The 18,322-nt window shown below is 43.7% G+C and overlaps 2 protein-coding genes and 1 long non-coding RNA gene across 7 annotated transcripts in view; 2 read left to right on the forward strand and 1 right to left on the reverse strand.

The window, feature by feature from the left end:
- The first annotated feature begins 4,931 nt into the window (after window positions 1-4,931).
- Window positions 4,932-14,030, forward strand: NDUFB8 (NADH:ubiquinone oxidoreductase subunit B8). Its single transcript, XM_001363701.5, has 5 exons — window positions 4,932-5,608; window positions 5,775-5,901; window positions 9,856-9,955; window positions 10,449-10,604; window positions 13,846-14,030. The coding sequence occupies exons 1-5, from the start codon at window positions 5,524-5,526 to the stop codon at window positions 13,936-13,938; spliced, it is 561 nt and encodes a 186-aa protein (XP_001363738.1). The 5' UTR covers window positions 4,932-5,523; the 3' UTR covers window positions 13,939-14,030.
- On the reverse strand, window positions 11,003-17,532 carry LOC103094396 (uncharacterized). Its single transcript, XR_008913529.1, has 2 exons — window positions 17,406-17,532; window positions 11,003-11,137 (listed from the first exon to the last, which is right to left on the reverse strand). It is a non-coding gene; the product is annotated as an uncharacterized LOC103094396 (long non-coding RNA).
- SEC31B (SEC31 homolog B, COPII coat complex component) overlaps window positions 17,463-18,322 on the forward strand; it is a 30,503-nt gene continuing 29,643 nt past the window's right edge. For all 5 annotated transcript variants that reach the window (XM_007479208.3, XM_056805466.1, XM_007479209.3 and 2 more), the window contains exon 1: window positions 17,463-17,600. The gene's annotated coding sequence lies outside the window, so the exon portion shown is untranslated. The remainder of the gene's footprint in view (window positions 17,601-18,322) is intronic.

The raw sequence follows: 18,322 nt of genomic DNA on the forward strand, positions 1-18,322 counted from the left end.
ACTACAAAGACCTGCTAAGTGTTCTTTCTCTAGGCCTCAAGTTTCTTCCTACTCTAGTAGATGCTATATATTGCTGCCAGTTAATTTATCTGATTAGCATGTCACTCCCCTATTCAATAAATTACATTGGTTCCCCATTGCCTCTAGGATAAAATATAAAGTCCTCTGTTTCACTTTTTAGCCCTTCAAAATATCACCCTAACTTATTTTTCCAGGCTCAATGTACACATCTTATGCCCTTCAGACTAGCTACACTGACCTTACTCTAATCCTCACTCAAGATATTACATCTCCTTCCCTACGCCATTCACTTAGCTATCCCACATGCCTATAATGCACTCCCTCCTCACTTCCATCTTGTGGAATCCCTCTTTTCAAGATACAGCTTAAGCATCATCTTATACATAAGACACTGTCAAAGGCTATTGAAATACTCCTGAGTAAAATGGGAACTAGATTAAAATGTAATTGGGAAATATTTAACAAAATAAATAAAAATACATCACAATATTAATATGTGGTTTTCTACAAGCAAGGATCCTTTGGTATGAGTTTTGTGGCCCTGTTTGTGTTTGAGTTTGACACTATTGTTTTACATAATTCCTTTCCTTTCTCTCCTACTAGAGCCCTCTCCACCAAATTACCTTGTATGACTATGTATAACTTTGATTTCTCCTGAAAACTGCCTGTTCATATCCTTTGCCTTTGCCAATCAGGTAACAGTTCTTATGTTTATAAATTTGGCTTAGTTCACTACTTTAAGAGATGAGGCCTTTAACAGAGAAATTTACTATAAAATCTTTATCCCAGTTTCCTGCTTTCTGCTTTCGGCTGCATTGGATTTGTTTCTGAAAAATATTTTTTAATTGCATGGAATCAGAATTATTTTCTTCCCAAGTTTCCTTTCTATCTCACCTTATTCATTGGTCTGATAGGTTGTTTTTTCCATGTTCCCTTGATTTGCTTACGATATTATGCTTTAGGTCTAAATCATATACCCATTTTGACTTTATTGTGGCATATGGTATGAAATATTGGTCTCTGCCTAGTTTCTGTCAGTCTGCCTTCCAGTTTTCTCAACAGTTATTGTCAAGTAGCTAGTTCTTGCCCCCAAAAATTAGATCTTTGGATTTATCAAACACTAAATTACTATGGTCATTTATTGCCACATATTGTATACCTAATCTATTCACTGAACCACCACTCTATTTTCCTTGTTGCTCAGTTGTGTCCAGTTCTTCCTGACTCCATTTGGGATTTTCTCAACAAAGATACTAGAGGGGTCTACCATTTCCTTTTCCAGTTCATTTTATAAATGAGGAAATAGAGGCAAGCAAGGTTAAGTGGCCTGCCCAGGGTCACATAGCTAGTAAGTGTCTGAGGCTAGATTTGAACTTGTGTCTTCCTGACTCCACACCTACTGCTTTATCCACCATACCACCTAGCTGCTCTATTTCTGCTCCATTTTTTAGCTAGTGCCAGATTGTTTTGATGACTATTTATGTCATCATCAAACTATATTATGTTTGATATTGAGTACTACTAGAGTTTTTTTCACTGATTCTTTAAATATTCTTCACCTTTTGTTCTTTTTAAAAAATTTATTTAATTAGATTATTTAGAATAATTTTCCATGGTTACAAGATCCGTGTTCTTTCCTTCCCTCCCTTCCCCCAAGCCCCCCTCCCATATCTGATGCGCAGTTCCACTGGGTTTAACATGTGCCATCAATCAAGACCCATTTCATTATTATTAATATTTGCACTAGGGTGATCTTTTAGAGTCTACTTTCCCAGTCATAGCCACCGACCCATGTGATCAAGCAGTTGTTTTTCTTCCGTGTTTCTTTTCCCACAGTTCTTCCTTTGGATGTAGATAGTGTTCTTTCTCATATATCCCTCTGAATAGTTCTGGATCATTGCATTGCTGCTAGTAGAGAAGTCCATTACATTCTTTTGTATCACAGTGTATCAGTCTCTGTGTACATTGTTTTCCTATTTCTGCTCCTCTCACTCTGCATCACTTCCTGGAGGTCGTTCCAGTTCATATGGAATCTCTCCAGTTTATTATTCCTTTGAGCACAATAGTATTCCATCACCAGCATATACTAATGAGGGAGGCCTGAACAGGAAACTGCCGGGCCTTGAAAGTTAATATGTCAAAGGTCCCAGCAGCAGCTACCAGATGAGAATTTAGGGGCCATAAATGCTGGTAACAATGGTATTTACCAGATGAGAACTGGGGGGTGGGGGTGGGGGGGGGCCATGCATGCTGGAGGGTATATTCCAGCATCCACAAAGACCATCTGAACTCTCTTGACTGAATAGCTGAGTTCCCCTGGTGCATACCAGTTCAACAAATGACCCTCTTGCTAATTGCATCCTCTATTGGTCTTCCGTGGTGGGGGGGGCAAAAACCCGGACCCTAACACTACAAGTTGTTCAGTCACTCCCCAAAAGGAGGGCATCCCCTTGTTTTCCAATTTTTTGCCACCACAAACTGCGCAGCTATAAATATTCTTGTACAAATCTTTTTCCTTATTATCTCTTTGGGGTACAAACCCAGCAGTGCTATAGCTGGATCAAAGGGCAGACAGTCTTTTAGTGCCCTTTGGGCATAGTTCCAAATTGCCTTCCAGAATTCAACTTTGTTCTTCTAGATGAATTGTCATTTTTTTCCTAGCTCTATAAAATAATTCTTTGATAGTTTTATGGGATGTTACTCAAAAATTTTAGGTAGAATTGTCATTTTTATTATATTGACTCAACCTATTCATGAGCAATTAACATTTCTCTGTTTTGATGTCTTTGTTTGAAAAGTATTTTGTAATTTATATTGTATTACAATATATACCAAGTATTTATATTCATATAGTTCCTGGGTGTGTCTTGGCAGGTTATTTTCTTTTATTTTATACTGTCTACAGTTGCTTTAAATGGAATTTCTCTATCTTTTCCTGCTGGGTTTTGTTGTTATTTTTACAAATTCAAATATATTTTTATTTTCTCACTTATATATAATAATTTTCAACATACATTTCCCAAATCTACAAGATTCAAATTGTCTCCCTTCCTTCCCTCCTTCCTCTCAGAGAGGCAAGCAATTTGATCTGGATTATACTTGTATTATCATGTAAAATACTTCTATATTGGTCATTGTTGCAAGAAAAGACTCATATAGGACAAAGACACCAAAATAAACCGTGATAGACAATTGTGAAAGATTATCTGCTTTCATTTGCATCTGACTGGCATGGGCATTGTACCCCCCAAACCACAGGAGTGTTTCAGGCAAACTATAAGCAAGGAAATTCCTTTGCTCTCTTTAATCCTTGTGATTCCTAACCCCAAACATTTGATAATTCAGATAAGACCCTGAGAGGATTATCCTCCTTGGACCATCCTTTAGATTGGAGATGGACTAAAAGATACACCTCCAGACTATGCCTTGATACCATCAGGTTTTATTTAAGACATCTACCTGTCAAGTCCCCTAAATTATGAGGGTCACCCCCTATGTCTTCAGGCAGACCCTGGTCAGATGACCAACCCCCTCCCTACCCATACCTCAGTGCATTCTACCCTAGAGTCATGTCTTCACTGTCCTAAAGAATATAAAGGCCCCAGAATTCATGTCATCTGGGAACAGCTTTCGATCCATTATGTTCCCCCTAGGAGGCAGCCTTCCTGGCTAGATTTAACATTACCTTGTAAATTAATAGATTTCTTTTTTTATTTTTAAGCTAAGTTTCGGAGTCTTGGATCCTTGCAAAAGGTACCCTTCCTGAACCCCAGGGGTTCTCCTCAAGCCCCCCCCCCCAACAACTCCAACAGTTCTTTGGAAGGATTTTGTTGTTAATATATAAAAATGCTAATAATGATTTATGTGAGTTTAATTTATATCCTACAGTTTTGCTAAAGTTGTTAATTGTTTCACTATTTTGGGGGTTTATTTTCTAGGGTTTTTATTTCAGGGATTTTAATTCAGGAAGAGAAATCTTCCAGACTCTAGACATTTAGTTGACCAAAATACCCCCCACTTAACACTAGTTACATATGGATAAGGAAACAGAAGCTAAGAAGGGAAGTGAGACTAACTTTCCTTTACTCAGTCCAAGAATCTTTCATATATGTCAGACATGCACTGACAAAGTCTCCTTGCAGATGCAACACCCCCAGGGATGGCTTAAACCAGATTAAAAGGTAAATTGGAAGTATTTAACAAACTAAAAAATAATACAATAGAATATTGATAATGTTAATATGTGGTTTTGTAAATCAATATGTGGCTAACAGGCAGGATTTGGGTTAGTGGCCCTGTTTCTATTTGACACCACTGGGCTATACCATGCTGCTTCTCCTTGATCTCTTAGACACTGCAAGAATGAGATGTCATTTTCTCTTTCGGTATGCAACAGCTAGGGAAAGGAGTCAATCAAAGTTGTTTGCTAAGCACACTTACTGCCTCCTAGGAAAGGATGGAACAATAGATGAGGCTGGCTTGTTCTTAACAATTCACAGTCTGGGGAACATCTGGGTAGTTCAGTGGATTGAGAGCCAGGCCTAGAGACTGGAGATCGTGGGTTCAAATTTGTCCTCAGACACTTCCCAGCTATGTGACCTTGGGCAAGTCACTTGACCTTCATTGCCTTGCCCTTACCACTCTTCTGCCACCAAAACACAGTATTGATTCCAATACGGAAGGTACGGGTTTAACATAAAAAAAGAATTCACAGTCTGGTGGGGAAAGAAGATTCACATAAGGAGATAATCTATGGAGGATGGGGGAACAGAACATGCAATTGACTGCATTGTATCAAATCATAGCAACTGAGAAGATGATAGTACCCCGAAAGAGTCAGGAAAGGGAAGAAAGGAGTATGATGAGCTTTTTCTTATACAGGTTTAGTTGTCTTCTGAGTTTGCTGCCCCAGGAGAAAAAGACAATTAGAAATGCATTTCTGATCCAGCTCGAGAAAGAAAGTCAGAAATGGACAGACATCTTCCCTGCGGAGAAGACAACAGAAGCAGGAAGAAGGGATGAGAGGGCAGAGAGAAGAAGAGAGACAATCACTGCCTTTGGAGTTTAGAAGCAGCACAGTTATGAGGACCTTGGAATAATCAGAAGGGAAGCCCTGGGGCCGTGTGCCCAACGTGACTTGGGGGGGCAGCCCATTTTATGCCCCTAAATCGCTCCCTCCTCCTAGCCTGTCACCTTCCATACTTTCCCCTTCTCCTCAACAAGTCCCGGGTCTACAGGAACCCGCAGCTGCTCCGAGATCGTGCCTATTTCAGGCTGGCGTCATCCCTTTCCTGATGACGTCTCTCAACATTTATCTCCAGCACCAAGAACACAGACTTCAGGGGCCTAAAGAGAGGAACATACTTCAGATCCCTCCCCACCTCCCAGCTCCTCCCACCGGTGCTTGCCTTTAGAGTCCAAACACCTCTCCGTGTTCAGCCTCTGTTCGGCCGCCGTAGAATAGGCCTGCGCCTGCGCAGGCAAACCAAGCAGAAGGTTAAGATGGCGGCTTCCATCGTTGTGTCCCGGGGAATCCGGTGGCTGGGGGCAGCGGCCCAGCGGGTTACCCCTCTGGGGACCCGGGCAGGTGGGAAGGGATTTAGAGGCCTGAGAGCGGGATAGAAGATCTGGGGTCAGGCGGGGTGGGACGGATTTGGGAGGGTGGAGCGGGGGGAGGGGGCTGCAGTCACGGGATTACACCGGGCTGTGAACCCCGAGGCAGGGCTCTGACCCCCGGCTTCTGTGCTGCCCAGCCTCGGGCCTCAGCAAGGACATGCTCCCGGGACCGTACCCCCGCACGCCAGAGGAGCGCGCCGCTGCCGCCAAGAAGTACAACATGCGAGTGGAGGACTATGAGCCCTATCCGGACGACGGTTTCGGGTAAAGAGGCTGCCCTAGGGGGTGCATGACTCTCTTTAGATTGGGCTGCTGATTCTTAGCTTGGCACTGCGGCTGGTGGCTTTTGTTATTTTTTTATGTTTGTTTTGGATAACTAGTCACCAGCTCGACAGGAGTAGAGCTGCTGCCAGGCCCTCCCAGCCTGATTCCCTCTGACCTCAGCTACTACCTTGAATTTTAGGAAGTCAGAATGCAGTTGCAGTTCCTGAGTATCCTTCGATCCTTGATGATCACAAACTCAACTTTTGGCCCAAACAGGACTCATTCGCTTTCCTCCCAAGACCTCCTCTGGCCAGTTTCTTGATGACTGTCTAGGGCACCACCTCTTCTTACTCATACTTTGCTCACATATCCAGGCTGTTGTCAAATCTTTTTTTTACCTTGACGATATCTCTCATATATGTCTGTTTCTCAACATTCACACAGCCAATAGTAACACTGGCCACGCCTTCAAGTTACCATAAACCTAGTCTATTGGGATAACTTCCTAGGGCCTTCCTGTCTCAACTCTCTCTCCACTAACTTGCCAAAATATTCTTTCCAAAACAAAGGTCTGATCATGTTACCTGCCTACTCAGTAAATATTAATGATTCCCAGTGACTTTCAAGCTCAAACCGCTTGGACCCCTCTCCCTTTTCAGTCAGCTTGCACTTTATGTTTTTCCTTGTGCTCCATGGACCAACACTGGACTGCTTAGATTTTCCCTCACATAGCACTGCATTTCAACATTCTGTGCCTTTTCTTTTTTTCTTTTTTAAAACCCTTATCTTCTCTGCCTTCGAATCAGTACTGAGTATTTGTTCCAAGCCAGAAGTAACATAAGAGGTAGGCAATTAGGGTTAAGGGACTTCCCCAACTGAGAAATGTCTAAGGCTGGATTTGAGCCCAGGACCTCCTGTCTCCAGGCCTGGCACTTTCTTCACTGAGTCACCTAGCTGCTCCTCTATTCTATACCTCTTTACTGGTTCTCCTTCATGCCTAGAATGCTCTGCTTCCTCTTCTTCATTCCCTGGATTCCTTCAAAATTCAGTTTAAATCCCACCTTCTGCAAAAGGCTTTTCCAAGCCCCTCCACTTCCATTGCCTTTCCTCTGAAATTGCCTCTATCTTAAATGCACAGTTTTTTACGCCTCCTCCATTACTATGTGAGTACAGAAACCAAGTTTTTACTTTCTTGTATCTCCAGCATTTAGCACGGTGCCTAGAACATAGTAGATATTTAGTGAATGCCTGCTGAGAAAAAAAAAGGAATATCCAGGTTTAATATTTATAAAATTTATACATAGAATCATGAAGCTAGAGTTAGAAAGAACCTTAGAAGTCATTTGGGTCAGTCTCCTCTTTTTACAGTCAGGAAACTAAGGCCCAAAGACAAGACTTGTCCAAGGTTACAATTTGGTAGTAGTGTTGGAATTCAAATTTAGGTTCTTTGATTTCTTTGATTCTATTCAGTACTATCTCTGAAGTACCTCTACTGCTTCTTACACAGAGGTGTGTGTGTGTGTGATTTATGCCTCATTTTTTGGTGACTTTTGCTGTTCTCTGATTTTCTATGCTTTTCTAGGCTGGGTGGTCTTTTTTTGGTCACCATAACAACTGTTCAGTAGGCCTGATGCAACTGAAATCTTACCCCCTACATGCCTGAGTCATTTATTCCACAAACATTCATAAAGCACTTATATATCAGGCACTATAATAGTCACTGGAGATAGAAAAATAAAATAGTCACTTCCTCCAAGGAACTTCCATTTTAATGGGGGAATATCAAATACCAGTTGGTTGTTCGTGTTCAGTCATTTCAATCATATCTCACTTTTGTGAGATTTAAAATGGTTGAGGTCTTAAACTGTAGTGAGTTAAAATGGTGGAAGATATAAATTGTGATAGATATAAGAGAGGGTGAGTAAATTTGACCGCAGAAAATATGTTTCACTACAGTGTCCAGGGAAATATTCCCAATTATTCAAATACCCAAGTCAATTGGGTTTTATAGAGATTTTAATTAACAATACAATGAGTAATGAGAGAGAGAGAGAGAGAGAGAGAGAGAGAGAGAGAGAGAGAGAGAGAGAGAGAGAGGGAGGGAGGGAGGGAGGGAGGGAGGGAGGGAGGGAGGGAGGGAGGGAGGGAGGGAGGGAGAGAGGGAGGGAGGGAGGGAGGGAGGGAGGAGAGAAGAGAGAGAGAGGAATAAGTATGAAGGGCCTCAAGCCAATATGGCCTAGACCTAAGTCTTAAGAGAGAAATCAGTCAGTTTTTTAACACTCACCACAAGGTCTGACTAACAAAGGATTCTGGTGACACCAGGCCAGCTCCATCTCAGCTGACTTCACCACAGAGCCTTCCGGGCAGAGACTGTTCCAAAGGGCCTTTCTCCACAGCCTCTCTCAAGAGATTCTTCCCAAGCAATCCTCATCAGAGATCCTCCAAAAGGATTTCTCCAAAAGGCTATCTCTTCAAGAGATTCTGCTTTTTCTTATATAGGGGTTTTTCTCCCATGTCACCTCTCCTAAGTCCCTACATCTACCAATCACTGTAGACGCTTTCCAAAGGACTGCCCATCTAAATTCCTGCTAAGTCGACCAATCTCCTCAGTATGTCTGAACTAGAGAAAACACAGCTGAGTCAACTAATCTCATCAAGAGAAAACTTGCCTTTTAGGTACCCTTTTAGGTACTTAGCATCCCATTGTATCAATTCTAAAAACAGGCCTGGCTCAAAGAACTCCTTGCCTTATTATAAGCATGGATCCAAGTACTTTCTTTGTTTAGCAAGGAGTTTTCTGCCCTAAAGCATTTTTAAGTATGGGTGGAATAGAGGTCCTCCCATTTCTGATCCTGGCGAGTTCTCACATCAAAATGGGGAATGTTTCTCAGTAGGGAATTTGTTCCAATTAAGAATTCCCTGATGGGGAAATTTTTAACATTCACAAGTCTGAGAGATTTCAAGATTTACACTTTTCATGACCTTATTTGGGATTTTCTTAGGAAAGACACTAGAATCGTTTGCCTTTTTTTTTTCCCAAACTCTTACCTTCTGTCTTGGAATGGCAGAAGAGTGGTAAGGGCTAGGCAATGGGGGTTAAGTGACTTGCCCAGGGTCACACAGCTGGGACGTGTCGGAGGTCAGATTTGGACCTAGGACCTCCCATCTCTAGGCCTGGCTCTCAATCCACTGAGCTGCCTAGCTGTCCCCTTCTCCAGCACATTTTACAAATGAGGAAAGTGGGGCAAACAGGGTTAAGTGACTTGCCAAGAGTTACATGTCTGAGGCCAGATTTGAACTCAAGAAGATGAGTCTTTCTGACTCCAAGCCTGGTGCCCTACATACAACTTAATACCATGTATTCACTTTTCTTGTTTCTATTCTTACTCAGTAGTGGATACAAAGTAGTCAAATTCAAGGTAGTTTGGAAGTAAGGGCAATAGCATTTAGGGGAAATTAGGAAAGGGTTCATACAGAAGTTGATGTTTGAGCTATATCTTAAAGGAAGAGAGGGACTGAGACAGACATAAGGAGAGAGTGTGTTCCAGGCAGTGGGGATGGCCAGTCCAGGGTCATGAAGATCAGAGGTGGAATGTCACATGAGTGAGGCACAGAGAAGGCAATTTAGCTGGATTGTAGTGTGAGAGGGGGAGGAATGTCTAAAGAGTCAAAAAAGATGGGTTGGGATAGGTTGTAGGGCTCTCAGAACTAGTCAGAGAAGTTTATATTTTTCCCTAAAGGCACTAGTAAACCACTAGGGTTAATTGAGAAGGGAAAGCTCATGACTAGATCTTCATCTAAGGAGAATCACTTTGGCTATAGTATGTGGGATGGTCTGGAGGAGGATGCAGAGATTCTTTGTTTTTACTTAATTTCTCTAGTTCTCAGGTGAGTTATCTCCAGCTTCCCCTGGGACACTTGGACCCCCACTCAAGACTTGCTATTATATTTCAGGTTTGGTGACTATCCCAAGCTTCCCGAACGATCTCAGCATGAACGAGACCCATGGTATGACTGGGACCATTCAGAACTGAGACTGAACTGGGGTGAACCGGTGAGAAAACAATATTCATATGACCCCTTCTCTTTAAATAGTTTAGTCATTCCCAGGGCTCTCTGTTATACCTAAGGCAAACCCTATTCCCCTGCTTGGGGAATTTTCCTTTGATACCAGCTGGCAACCTAACCCTGTAATGGAGAAGTAGTTAGCATGAAGCTTTTCTGTCTTCCAAGGAAATTGGTACCTCAGGTTAAAAGTTGGGTCCAATGGCCAAAACTTTGTAGTATAAGTGATTGAGCAGCCTATCCATAAGTAGCAGATTGTCAGAGATGCTAACTGTACATCCTTGTTCCTCCTTCCCTCCTCACTTCCATTCCTTAGATTGCCAGTATCATTTGAGATAGTATAGTCTTTAAGAACACAGCCTTCAGGAGTTACAGACCAATAGAATGTCTCCACCATGCAGCTTCCTTAGAGCTCTTATTGTATGCTGCCTGCCTGTTGCTGAGTTAACAACCTAATGTGCCAGATTTTACATTTGTTTTAGATGCACTTTGACCTTGATATGTATACTCGGAATCGTGTGGATACATCCCCCACACCTGTCTCCTGGAACACTATGTGCAAGCATTTATTTGGCTTTGTCGGCTTCATGCTGTTCATGTTCTATTTAGGAGAGGTGTACCCATCCTATCAGCCTGTGGTAAGTATCTAGAGCAAGTATTCTTTTTTTTTTTTTTAAACCCATACCTTCCATCTTGGAATCAACTGTGTATTGATTCCAAGGCAGAAGAGTGGTAAGGGCTGAGCAATTGGGGTTAAGTGACTTGCCCAGGGTCATACCGCTGGGAAGTGTCTGAGGACAGATTTGAACCTAGGACCTCCTGTCTCTAGGCCTGGCTCTCAATCCACTGAGCTACCCAGCTGTAGGGCAAGTATTATTAACTTGGGGTCCACAGGTAAATTTCAGGGGGACCTGTGAACTTGAATGGGGAAAAAATTATGTCTTGATTTTCACCAACATCTTACTTCAATTATTTAAAAACATTACTCTGAGAAAGGGGTCTGTAGGTTTTACCAGGCTGCCTAAGGGGTCTGATCTAAAGGTAATACTTCTTTATTGCATGATGCTCAGGTTTCTTTCTTAAGGAAATGGGGTATCTGAAGCACAAGATCTCAGCTTCCATCTGCGTGGACTCAGTCGATGCCTTTTTTCAGGATTCTCAGTCCAGGATGCTGAAATCAAGGGCAGGATGATTATCAACTTCTTTCGTACCTTAAAACAGAACTCACTTCAGTTCTGTTCTGTAAGCACTCATTAAGCACAGACAATTGAGAGAAAATAATGTACACAAATAGATAAATATAAACTAATTCCCTTCTCCCCAGTTGATTGGAGGTGGGTGGAGAAGGCATTAACAACTGGAGGGAGTAGGAAAAGATAAGGTTTGTCTGGAGAGTTGAGCATTGAGGGGGGTTGAGAAGAGGGATAGCCTATGCAAAGGCACAGAGATGGGAGCTAGAATGTCATGTTTAGGGAACTGCCTGCCTATGGAATGGTTAGCCTGGTACTGAAAACATTTGAGAGAGATTGATATGCAATTACTATGGAAAAAAATATGTTGGCACCATATTGTGAAGAGCATGAAAATGCCAAACAGAGGAGTTTGTATTTTATTCTGGATCCTCTAGGGACCCACTAGAACTTATTGAGCAAAGGAGTGACAAGGTCAGAATTGCACTTTTAGGAATGTACATCTGGCAGCTATTCTCCCAGTAACTATATAAATCTGAAAGGGACACAGTTTGTCCCAAATTGTGATTGCCCTGGATGGTATGAAACCATTATTGTGACTAAACGAGGGCTGAGAAGGCAGCCCATATATATATATATATAGCCTTTAGTGTCTGAAATACCAAGAGGGTCCCAAGTGCCTGACTGAATCTCTACTCATCAAGCATTTATCAAGGACCTTTGTGTCAGGCAGTTGAGATACAAAGACAAAAATGAAAACAGCCTATTTTCTCAAGGAACTTATATACTTATCTTTAGTAGTGTCAACATGGAATCTAGAATTTCCATAAGAAACCCCCAACTTGTAGCCTAGTAAGATCTGATGAATCCCAAGGTTTAGGACTAGCTTGTATGTTGGAGACCCCAAAATTTGTACTTGTGCCCTGTTCCCATAAGAATCCACCCTGAAGGGAATCTCAGACTAACAGTTTCAGGATGAATAATGAACCCCAAGGTAAATGACAATCCCAGTTAGGTGGGGCTATATTAGGTAGCCTTCCCCATTGTATCAGAGACCCTTTCCCAGGAAGACCCACACCTGGGCAGGGACCATCCTTTCCCAAGCTTGGCTGTTTCCTGTTTGAACACTTCCCAGTTCCTTGTAGCTATGATAATGTCAGTCATCTTTCCCTGCCCCTGGATCCCCTAAATGGTATATAGGTGCCCTAAATTCTTTTGTTCCTCTGAGTTGTCAATCTAGCCCAGTTGGCTCTCACTGGTGTCAGTGACCAGAGCAACCAGGGCCTCGAGTTTCAGGACTCTGACTCTGTGTGGAGGCCCTGAGGAGAGCACTGAAGCCTTTTCCTTAATTAAAGAGTAGTTTTTCCCCACTTAACTAGAGTACCATATGGATAGGATGTTATATTTGATAAGCAATTAAATTCATACATAGCCACGTACTCTAGAAATTACAAAGCAGAAAATCGCCTCTTTGTTGTTTAGTCATTTCTGACTCTTTGTGATTGTATTTGGAGTTTTTTTGGCAAAAATATTGGAGTGGTTGACTATTTTCTTCTCCAGTCCATTTTATAGATGAGGAAACTGAGGCAAATAGGGTTAAGTGATTTGCCCAGGGCCACACAGCTAGTGTCTGAGGCCAGACTTGAACTTTGGTCTTCTTGACTCCAAGCCTGAGGCTCTATCCGCTTTGCTGCCTAGTTGCCCTGAGTATTGTTAGGAAATGGAACTGGAGTTGGGCCTTGAAGGAAGTATAAGATTTAGATTGGGAGTAGAGGAACACAGTAAGGAAGGGCATGAATTTCAGAGGACATTGGGGAAACTGGATGAAATTGGAGGGCATGTGTTGAAGAATCTGGTGAAGTTAGTTGATAAAGGGCTTTGAATGCCAGACAAATTCTGTAAGCAGTAACAAGCCCAGTAAGTTTTGGGGCTAGTGTATTATTTGATTAAAGTGGTATTTTAGGAAGATTAATCTGACAGTCCGTGCAGAATGGATTAGAAGAGGTGGAAAACCCATAGTGATTGCAGTCATATGCCCCCTGCTACCTCTGCTGAGATAATCCATGTCTCAACGGTAGCTGGTATCTCTGTGTGCACTGACACGAGTCTTGATCCTGAGCCCCAGGGGCTCTTGGCTGGAGTATGTATACAGGGCTGGTGTGAGCACTAACTTCACTTCAGGAAACCAGGAAGCACAGTGTAGCTTTTGCATTTTTCAGTTCTGTAAGCACATCACCCTTTTCTCCTCCCCTTGAGCTGCAACTCTGACAGCTGGTTGTTGGTAAAGCCAGCAGCCCCTAAAGCACGTCCCAGCCGTGCCTCCTCTGTGCTTCCCCCACTGCTGCTTCTGCACGCCTCATTTGCTAGGCCACTTTAGCGGGGGAACCATTAGAGGCTGAGTGACTTAAAGGAGATTGAGTCTGCCTCGACCCGAGAGAGAGTGGGATGGATGGATGCGCCGTCTCATTTAGAAAGCTTTGATTCTCTTACAATCAGTGCAAGCAGCACTTTGTTTACAATCTAGGCTTTTTCTCTGCCTTGGGCTCAGCACGAAAGAGGGATGTTTCTCCTGCCGTTACACCTCAGCTGGGTCTGAAAGGGCGGGTACTGTCTGCTGGGTGTTAGTGTTGGGTAGGGTCACTGCAGATAGGGCATTTACCTGCTTTTTCTAATGTGCTTCCTTCCCCAGGCTCCAAAGCAATATCCTTATAACAACCTGTACCTGGAACGTGGAGGTGATCCTTCAGTAAATCCAGAGCCTGTGAAACACTATGAAATCTAAAGGATCCAGCCTGCAGGACCATTTGCTTTCTTCTGCACAAGCCTACTGGATCATGAAGATTTAACCTTAATGAAATACCTAATGAGACTCCATAGCTTGTTTTTTTGTGCCTCATTTCTCTTACATAGGATTTCGATGCTCCTGGGCCAACCCTTGTCCAGCCCAAGCTTCTTGCATGGGCCTCTCTGCCTGGGGGTTTCCTTCCTCTATCTGGGCTTTTCCTAGAGTTCAGGTCCTGTTCTTACTGAACAATGTGCTTGACCCAGAGGCAGAGTGATTTAATCCATGAGTATTTAGTGAGCACAGGCCCTTTGTGCCTGGTAGGGCTTTTAGTATACACATTTCAATGAGTCTTCTGAATGTTTCCCAAAGCCTTCAACTGGTCATTTAATACAAATCAACAAACCACCCCATCCAATTCTCAATGACCATCACCTATTGCTCTCCTCAGGTCCATTACTACCACCCTTTCCTTTCTTATGAGCCCAGTACCTCACTTATAGACTTTCCTCACACTGACAGCCATTATTCTAGGACACTGGCATCTTTGTGGGTGCTCTCACATGACCCCTAACTTTCCAGTTCATCTCCTATGACCTATCTACCCCAAAACACTGCCACACAGTTATACCCTTGACCTCACCACCATGAGCTTTGGCATTCCTTTATCTAGTCATAACTTATCTTCCTCCATGCTTTAATTCTAAATCTATTAGTCTTCATTATCACTTCTAACTTCTGTCTTTCAGGACTTTTTAAGCCATCACCCCAGCTCTGGCTTCAGCTTCCTCTCTAATCTTGATCCTGTAGTTAGCCAGTTCTTCCTCTCACTATGCATTGCCACACTGAAACCACTCTTTCCAAAGTTAGCAAAGAGTTTCCAACTCTTAGCAAAGTTAGCAAAAGTTATTACTTAATTTCCAAAATAATTTTCTTTTCTCAATCATCCTTGATGGCTTTTGCAGCATTTGACTATTGATTATCTGGATAGTCTCTTCTCTAGGTTTTTGTGACTTTCCTCTGGGTTCTCTTCCTAAATATCTACCACTCAAGTCTCCTTGGGTATTTTGTCATACATATACTGCCTAACAATGTACCCAAAAATTCTGTTCTGTGACCTCTGCTCTCACTGCTTGGTGACCTCTTCAACTACCCCGAGTTCAAATATCTTTCTGCATATGACTCCAGATCTATCTATAATATTCAGTCTTAGTCTCTCCTGATCTTTATTCCTAGATTATCAACTGCCTCTTGGCATCTCAAACCCAGCTTGCTCAAAACTGAATTTATACTTTTTTTTTAAATTTGATCCTTACCATACCTATATTTTTGTCTAAGGCATCACCATCCTTTTAGCCATCAAGGTTCCCCACATTCATGTCATCCAAACACAGGGCCTGGCACATAAAACCATTTAATAAATATTTATTGAATTAAATCTTCAAGTCCTTATTCTCTCTTACCCTGCATAATCAACTGCCACACACATTGTATTTCATTTTTTCCCCTATCAGAACCTCATCTATCCATAATCCTTTGCTTTTATGGCTACCACTCTAGTTCAGGCCTTTGTCATCAAAACTCCCATTGATTTGCCCTGCCTCCAATTTCTCCCCAATCCAATCCATCCTCCACAAAGCTGTCAAATTGGTTCTCCTAAAAAAATCAGTCTAATCAACTCCAGTGGCTCTCAATTACCCCTAAGATCCAAAGATTGTCATTTGAAGCTCTTGGCAATCTGGTCCCCACCTATTTTTCCAGCAACCTGGACTAGCAAAATATAATTTTTTTTATCTTTCTTACACAAGGCTTTCCATCTTCTATTCCTTTGCCTTCGCACTAGCCCTGCAACTGATCACAACTGATTTGTACCCCTTCTTCATCTCCACCTCCTAGAATCCCTTGTTTCCTTCATGACTCAGCTTAAGTGCCACCTTTTCCAAGGAAGCCTTTTCTGACCTCAATTCAAGTCAGGAAGCATTAAGTGCCCACTTCGTGCCAGGCAGTGTGCTTGGATGATACAGAGGTAATGAATCTGGTTCACTAAGGGTGATGACCTTATCCAAAGTTATTTATAGAAAAATGAGTTCAATTTTAAATTTAACAGTTGCTAGTGCTTTTCCTCCCAAAAAATAACTTCATTTCTAAAAATATATTCTGCATCTACACATAAGTAGGTACATATACACATTTGCCCTATAAAATGTCAGCCCCTCAAAGGAAGGAAGGAACTTTAGTCTTGTCTGGAGACGACTAGCACCCAAATTAATAAATTCAGGGATCAGGAAAGGCCTTTGGGATGTGGCAGTGGCCTGTGACTGGAAGGAAGCTGGTCAAGGTAGAGGTGAGGCAGGTATGCCTTCCAGTCATACCTCTTGTGAGGAGTAGTGGGAGATGAAACACGGTGTATAGAGCAGCTAATAGTCTGGAACAATGTGAATCTGGAAAGACCATCAGATTTGGGGTGCTGGAAGGGAGATGTGCAGGTTAAGTGATTGGCTTAAAAAACCTGGGCCTGTTTCTGTGCAACAGGGCTAGCTATTCTAAGGCTTGTGAGCATGTTAACTCATGGTACTCTCCATCGGGTCCCTTCCTTCCAGCTTTACCTAACATTATAAGCAATATAAGGTGAAGATGTATGCTGCTCACCCTTTCAAATTGCCCCTTCCATCATATGTACGGAATGTGCCTTTCTGAGCTGTAACCTAGGCAGGGAAGAGTCAAATCAACTTTCAGTCCCCTTCTCCCCTACTGAACATCTCCTGCGTGTCACTCTCATTCAGTCCCATGGCTTTACTTATCTGTGTGATTACCTCCAGATTTCCATAAAATGAAAAAAAAATTTTTTTTTAAAGAGAATTATTCTGGCATTGGAAAGGAGCTTCCTACTGGCCTTTTCTGCTTGGATGTCATCTCAAACTCAATACATAAAATAATGGAAGTCACCCACTCACCAGCTCAGAATCCCAGCACCAGTTTCGTTCCTCCCCGGCACCCAGAGCCCCGACCCAATCAATTCCAGACCCCAGTCGATCCCACCTTCGTGCTGCAGCCTCCAAATGGGTCTCGACTCCTATCTCGGTTCCCCTAAACACCCTGCCTACAAGCTCGGATTCGACAGCAGCCCGGCATCAAAGCTTACGCTCCCCGTGCTCCCCAGCACTGTCTGCCCGGGCAACAGAATGTGCCCATCCCAATCTGGGGGCCCTGGCCCGGCCTAGACCCCCTGTCCCTGGCCGCCCTCCTCCCCGCTCCTCGCCCAGGTCTCATCTGCCTGTCCCAGCCTGACATTAAAGCCTCAGCCCATGGACGAGTGCTCCTCTCAGGAATCCTGAAGGGGCCCAAGAAGTCCAACTCCACCCGCACAAACCAAGGGTAGAGCCGAGGAACCCTGTGTTCCCTTCCGTCGGGGAAATCACGGAAAACGGAAGAGACACTGGGCACTGAAGGGTTAAAAGCGCTCTCACCAGTGTTCTCTACGCATGCGCAAGGGGGCAGGGCCGGCTCTTCGCTCTGGGAATGTTTTTGGCTCCCAGCGGCTTCCATCGCTCCGGCCTTGCTGACCCCAAAGGAAACCGTGGTGGTCGAGCTCACAGTCAACATTTGACCTCTGACCCAGTTCTGCCACGACCTCACCTATGACCCGGCACAGTCGGGCACAGGTGGGTTTGGGGCTGAGGCGCTCTGACCCCGTCCTCCAGCCTTCCCTCCCTTTCCCTGACCTCCCTTCCCCCCCCCCCCCCCCCCCCATCCAGGCCAGCCCGGGCCCTGTGCACCTGACCTCTTAGGTGCTTTTTCCATTCCTGTCCAGCCCCAACCCTGAGCACACCCTTCTACTCCCCTGAGCCCCTTCCTCAACAGCCCTCCCTCCATTCTGCTCTGACCCTGAGCCTCCTTGTCTGACATACTCATCCCCCCAGAAACTCCCCACTACATTCTGTACCCGACCTGAGCCCCTTAGTGCCACCCCCAGTCTCCCCTCCTTTATTGCCCAACCTTGGACCTGAGCACCTCCATTACCCTGAGCCCCACAACCAATGAGTTCCCTCTCCTCCCTTCCTGCCCTGTCCATGAACTCCGACACCTCCCCCTCCTTTCACCATAAGATTCCCCACCTAAGAAACCTCCCCAGGTGTCTAGCTCCAACCCTAGTTCATGCTGCCCCATCATGTAGCCTTTAGTCCTGTCCAATTCCAATCCCTTTGTCTTCTGACCCAGAGTCTGCCCCATCCCACATCTCTCCCTTCTGCCCTGAGAGCCTTCGTTCCAGTAGTCTGAATTTTGCTCAGCATAGTCTTTGATTAGTCTTGCCTCTGCTTTAGAGGGAATGGAAGCTCCACTGGGCCTCCTGGCACAGGACATGGGGCCTATGACCCTCAGGATA

Source organism: Monodelphis domestica, chromosome 1, assembly GCF_027887165.1.
Source record: "Monodelphis domestica isolate mMonDom1 chromosome 1, mMonDom1.pri, whole genome shotgun sequence".
NCBI lineage: Eukaryota > Metazoa > Chordata > Mammalia > Didelphimorphia > Didelphidae > Monodelphis > Monodelphis domestica.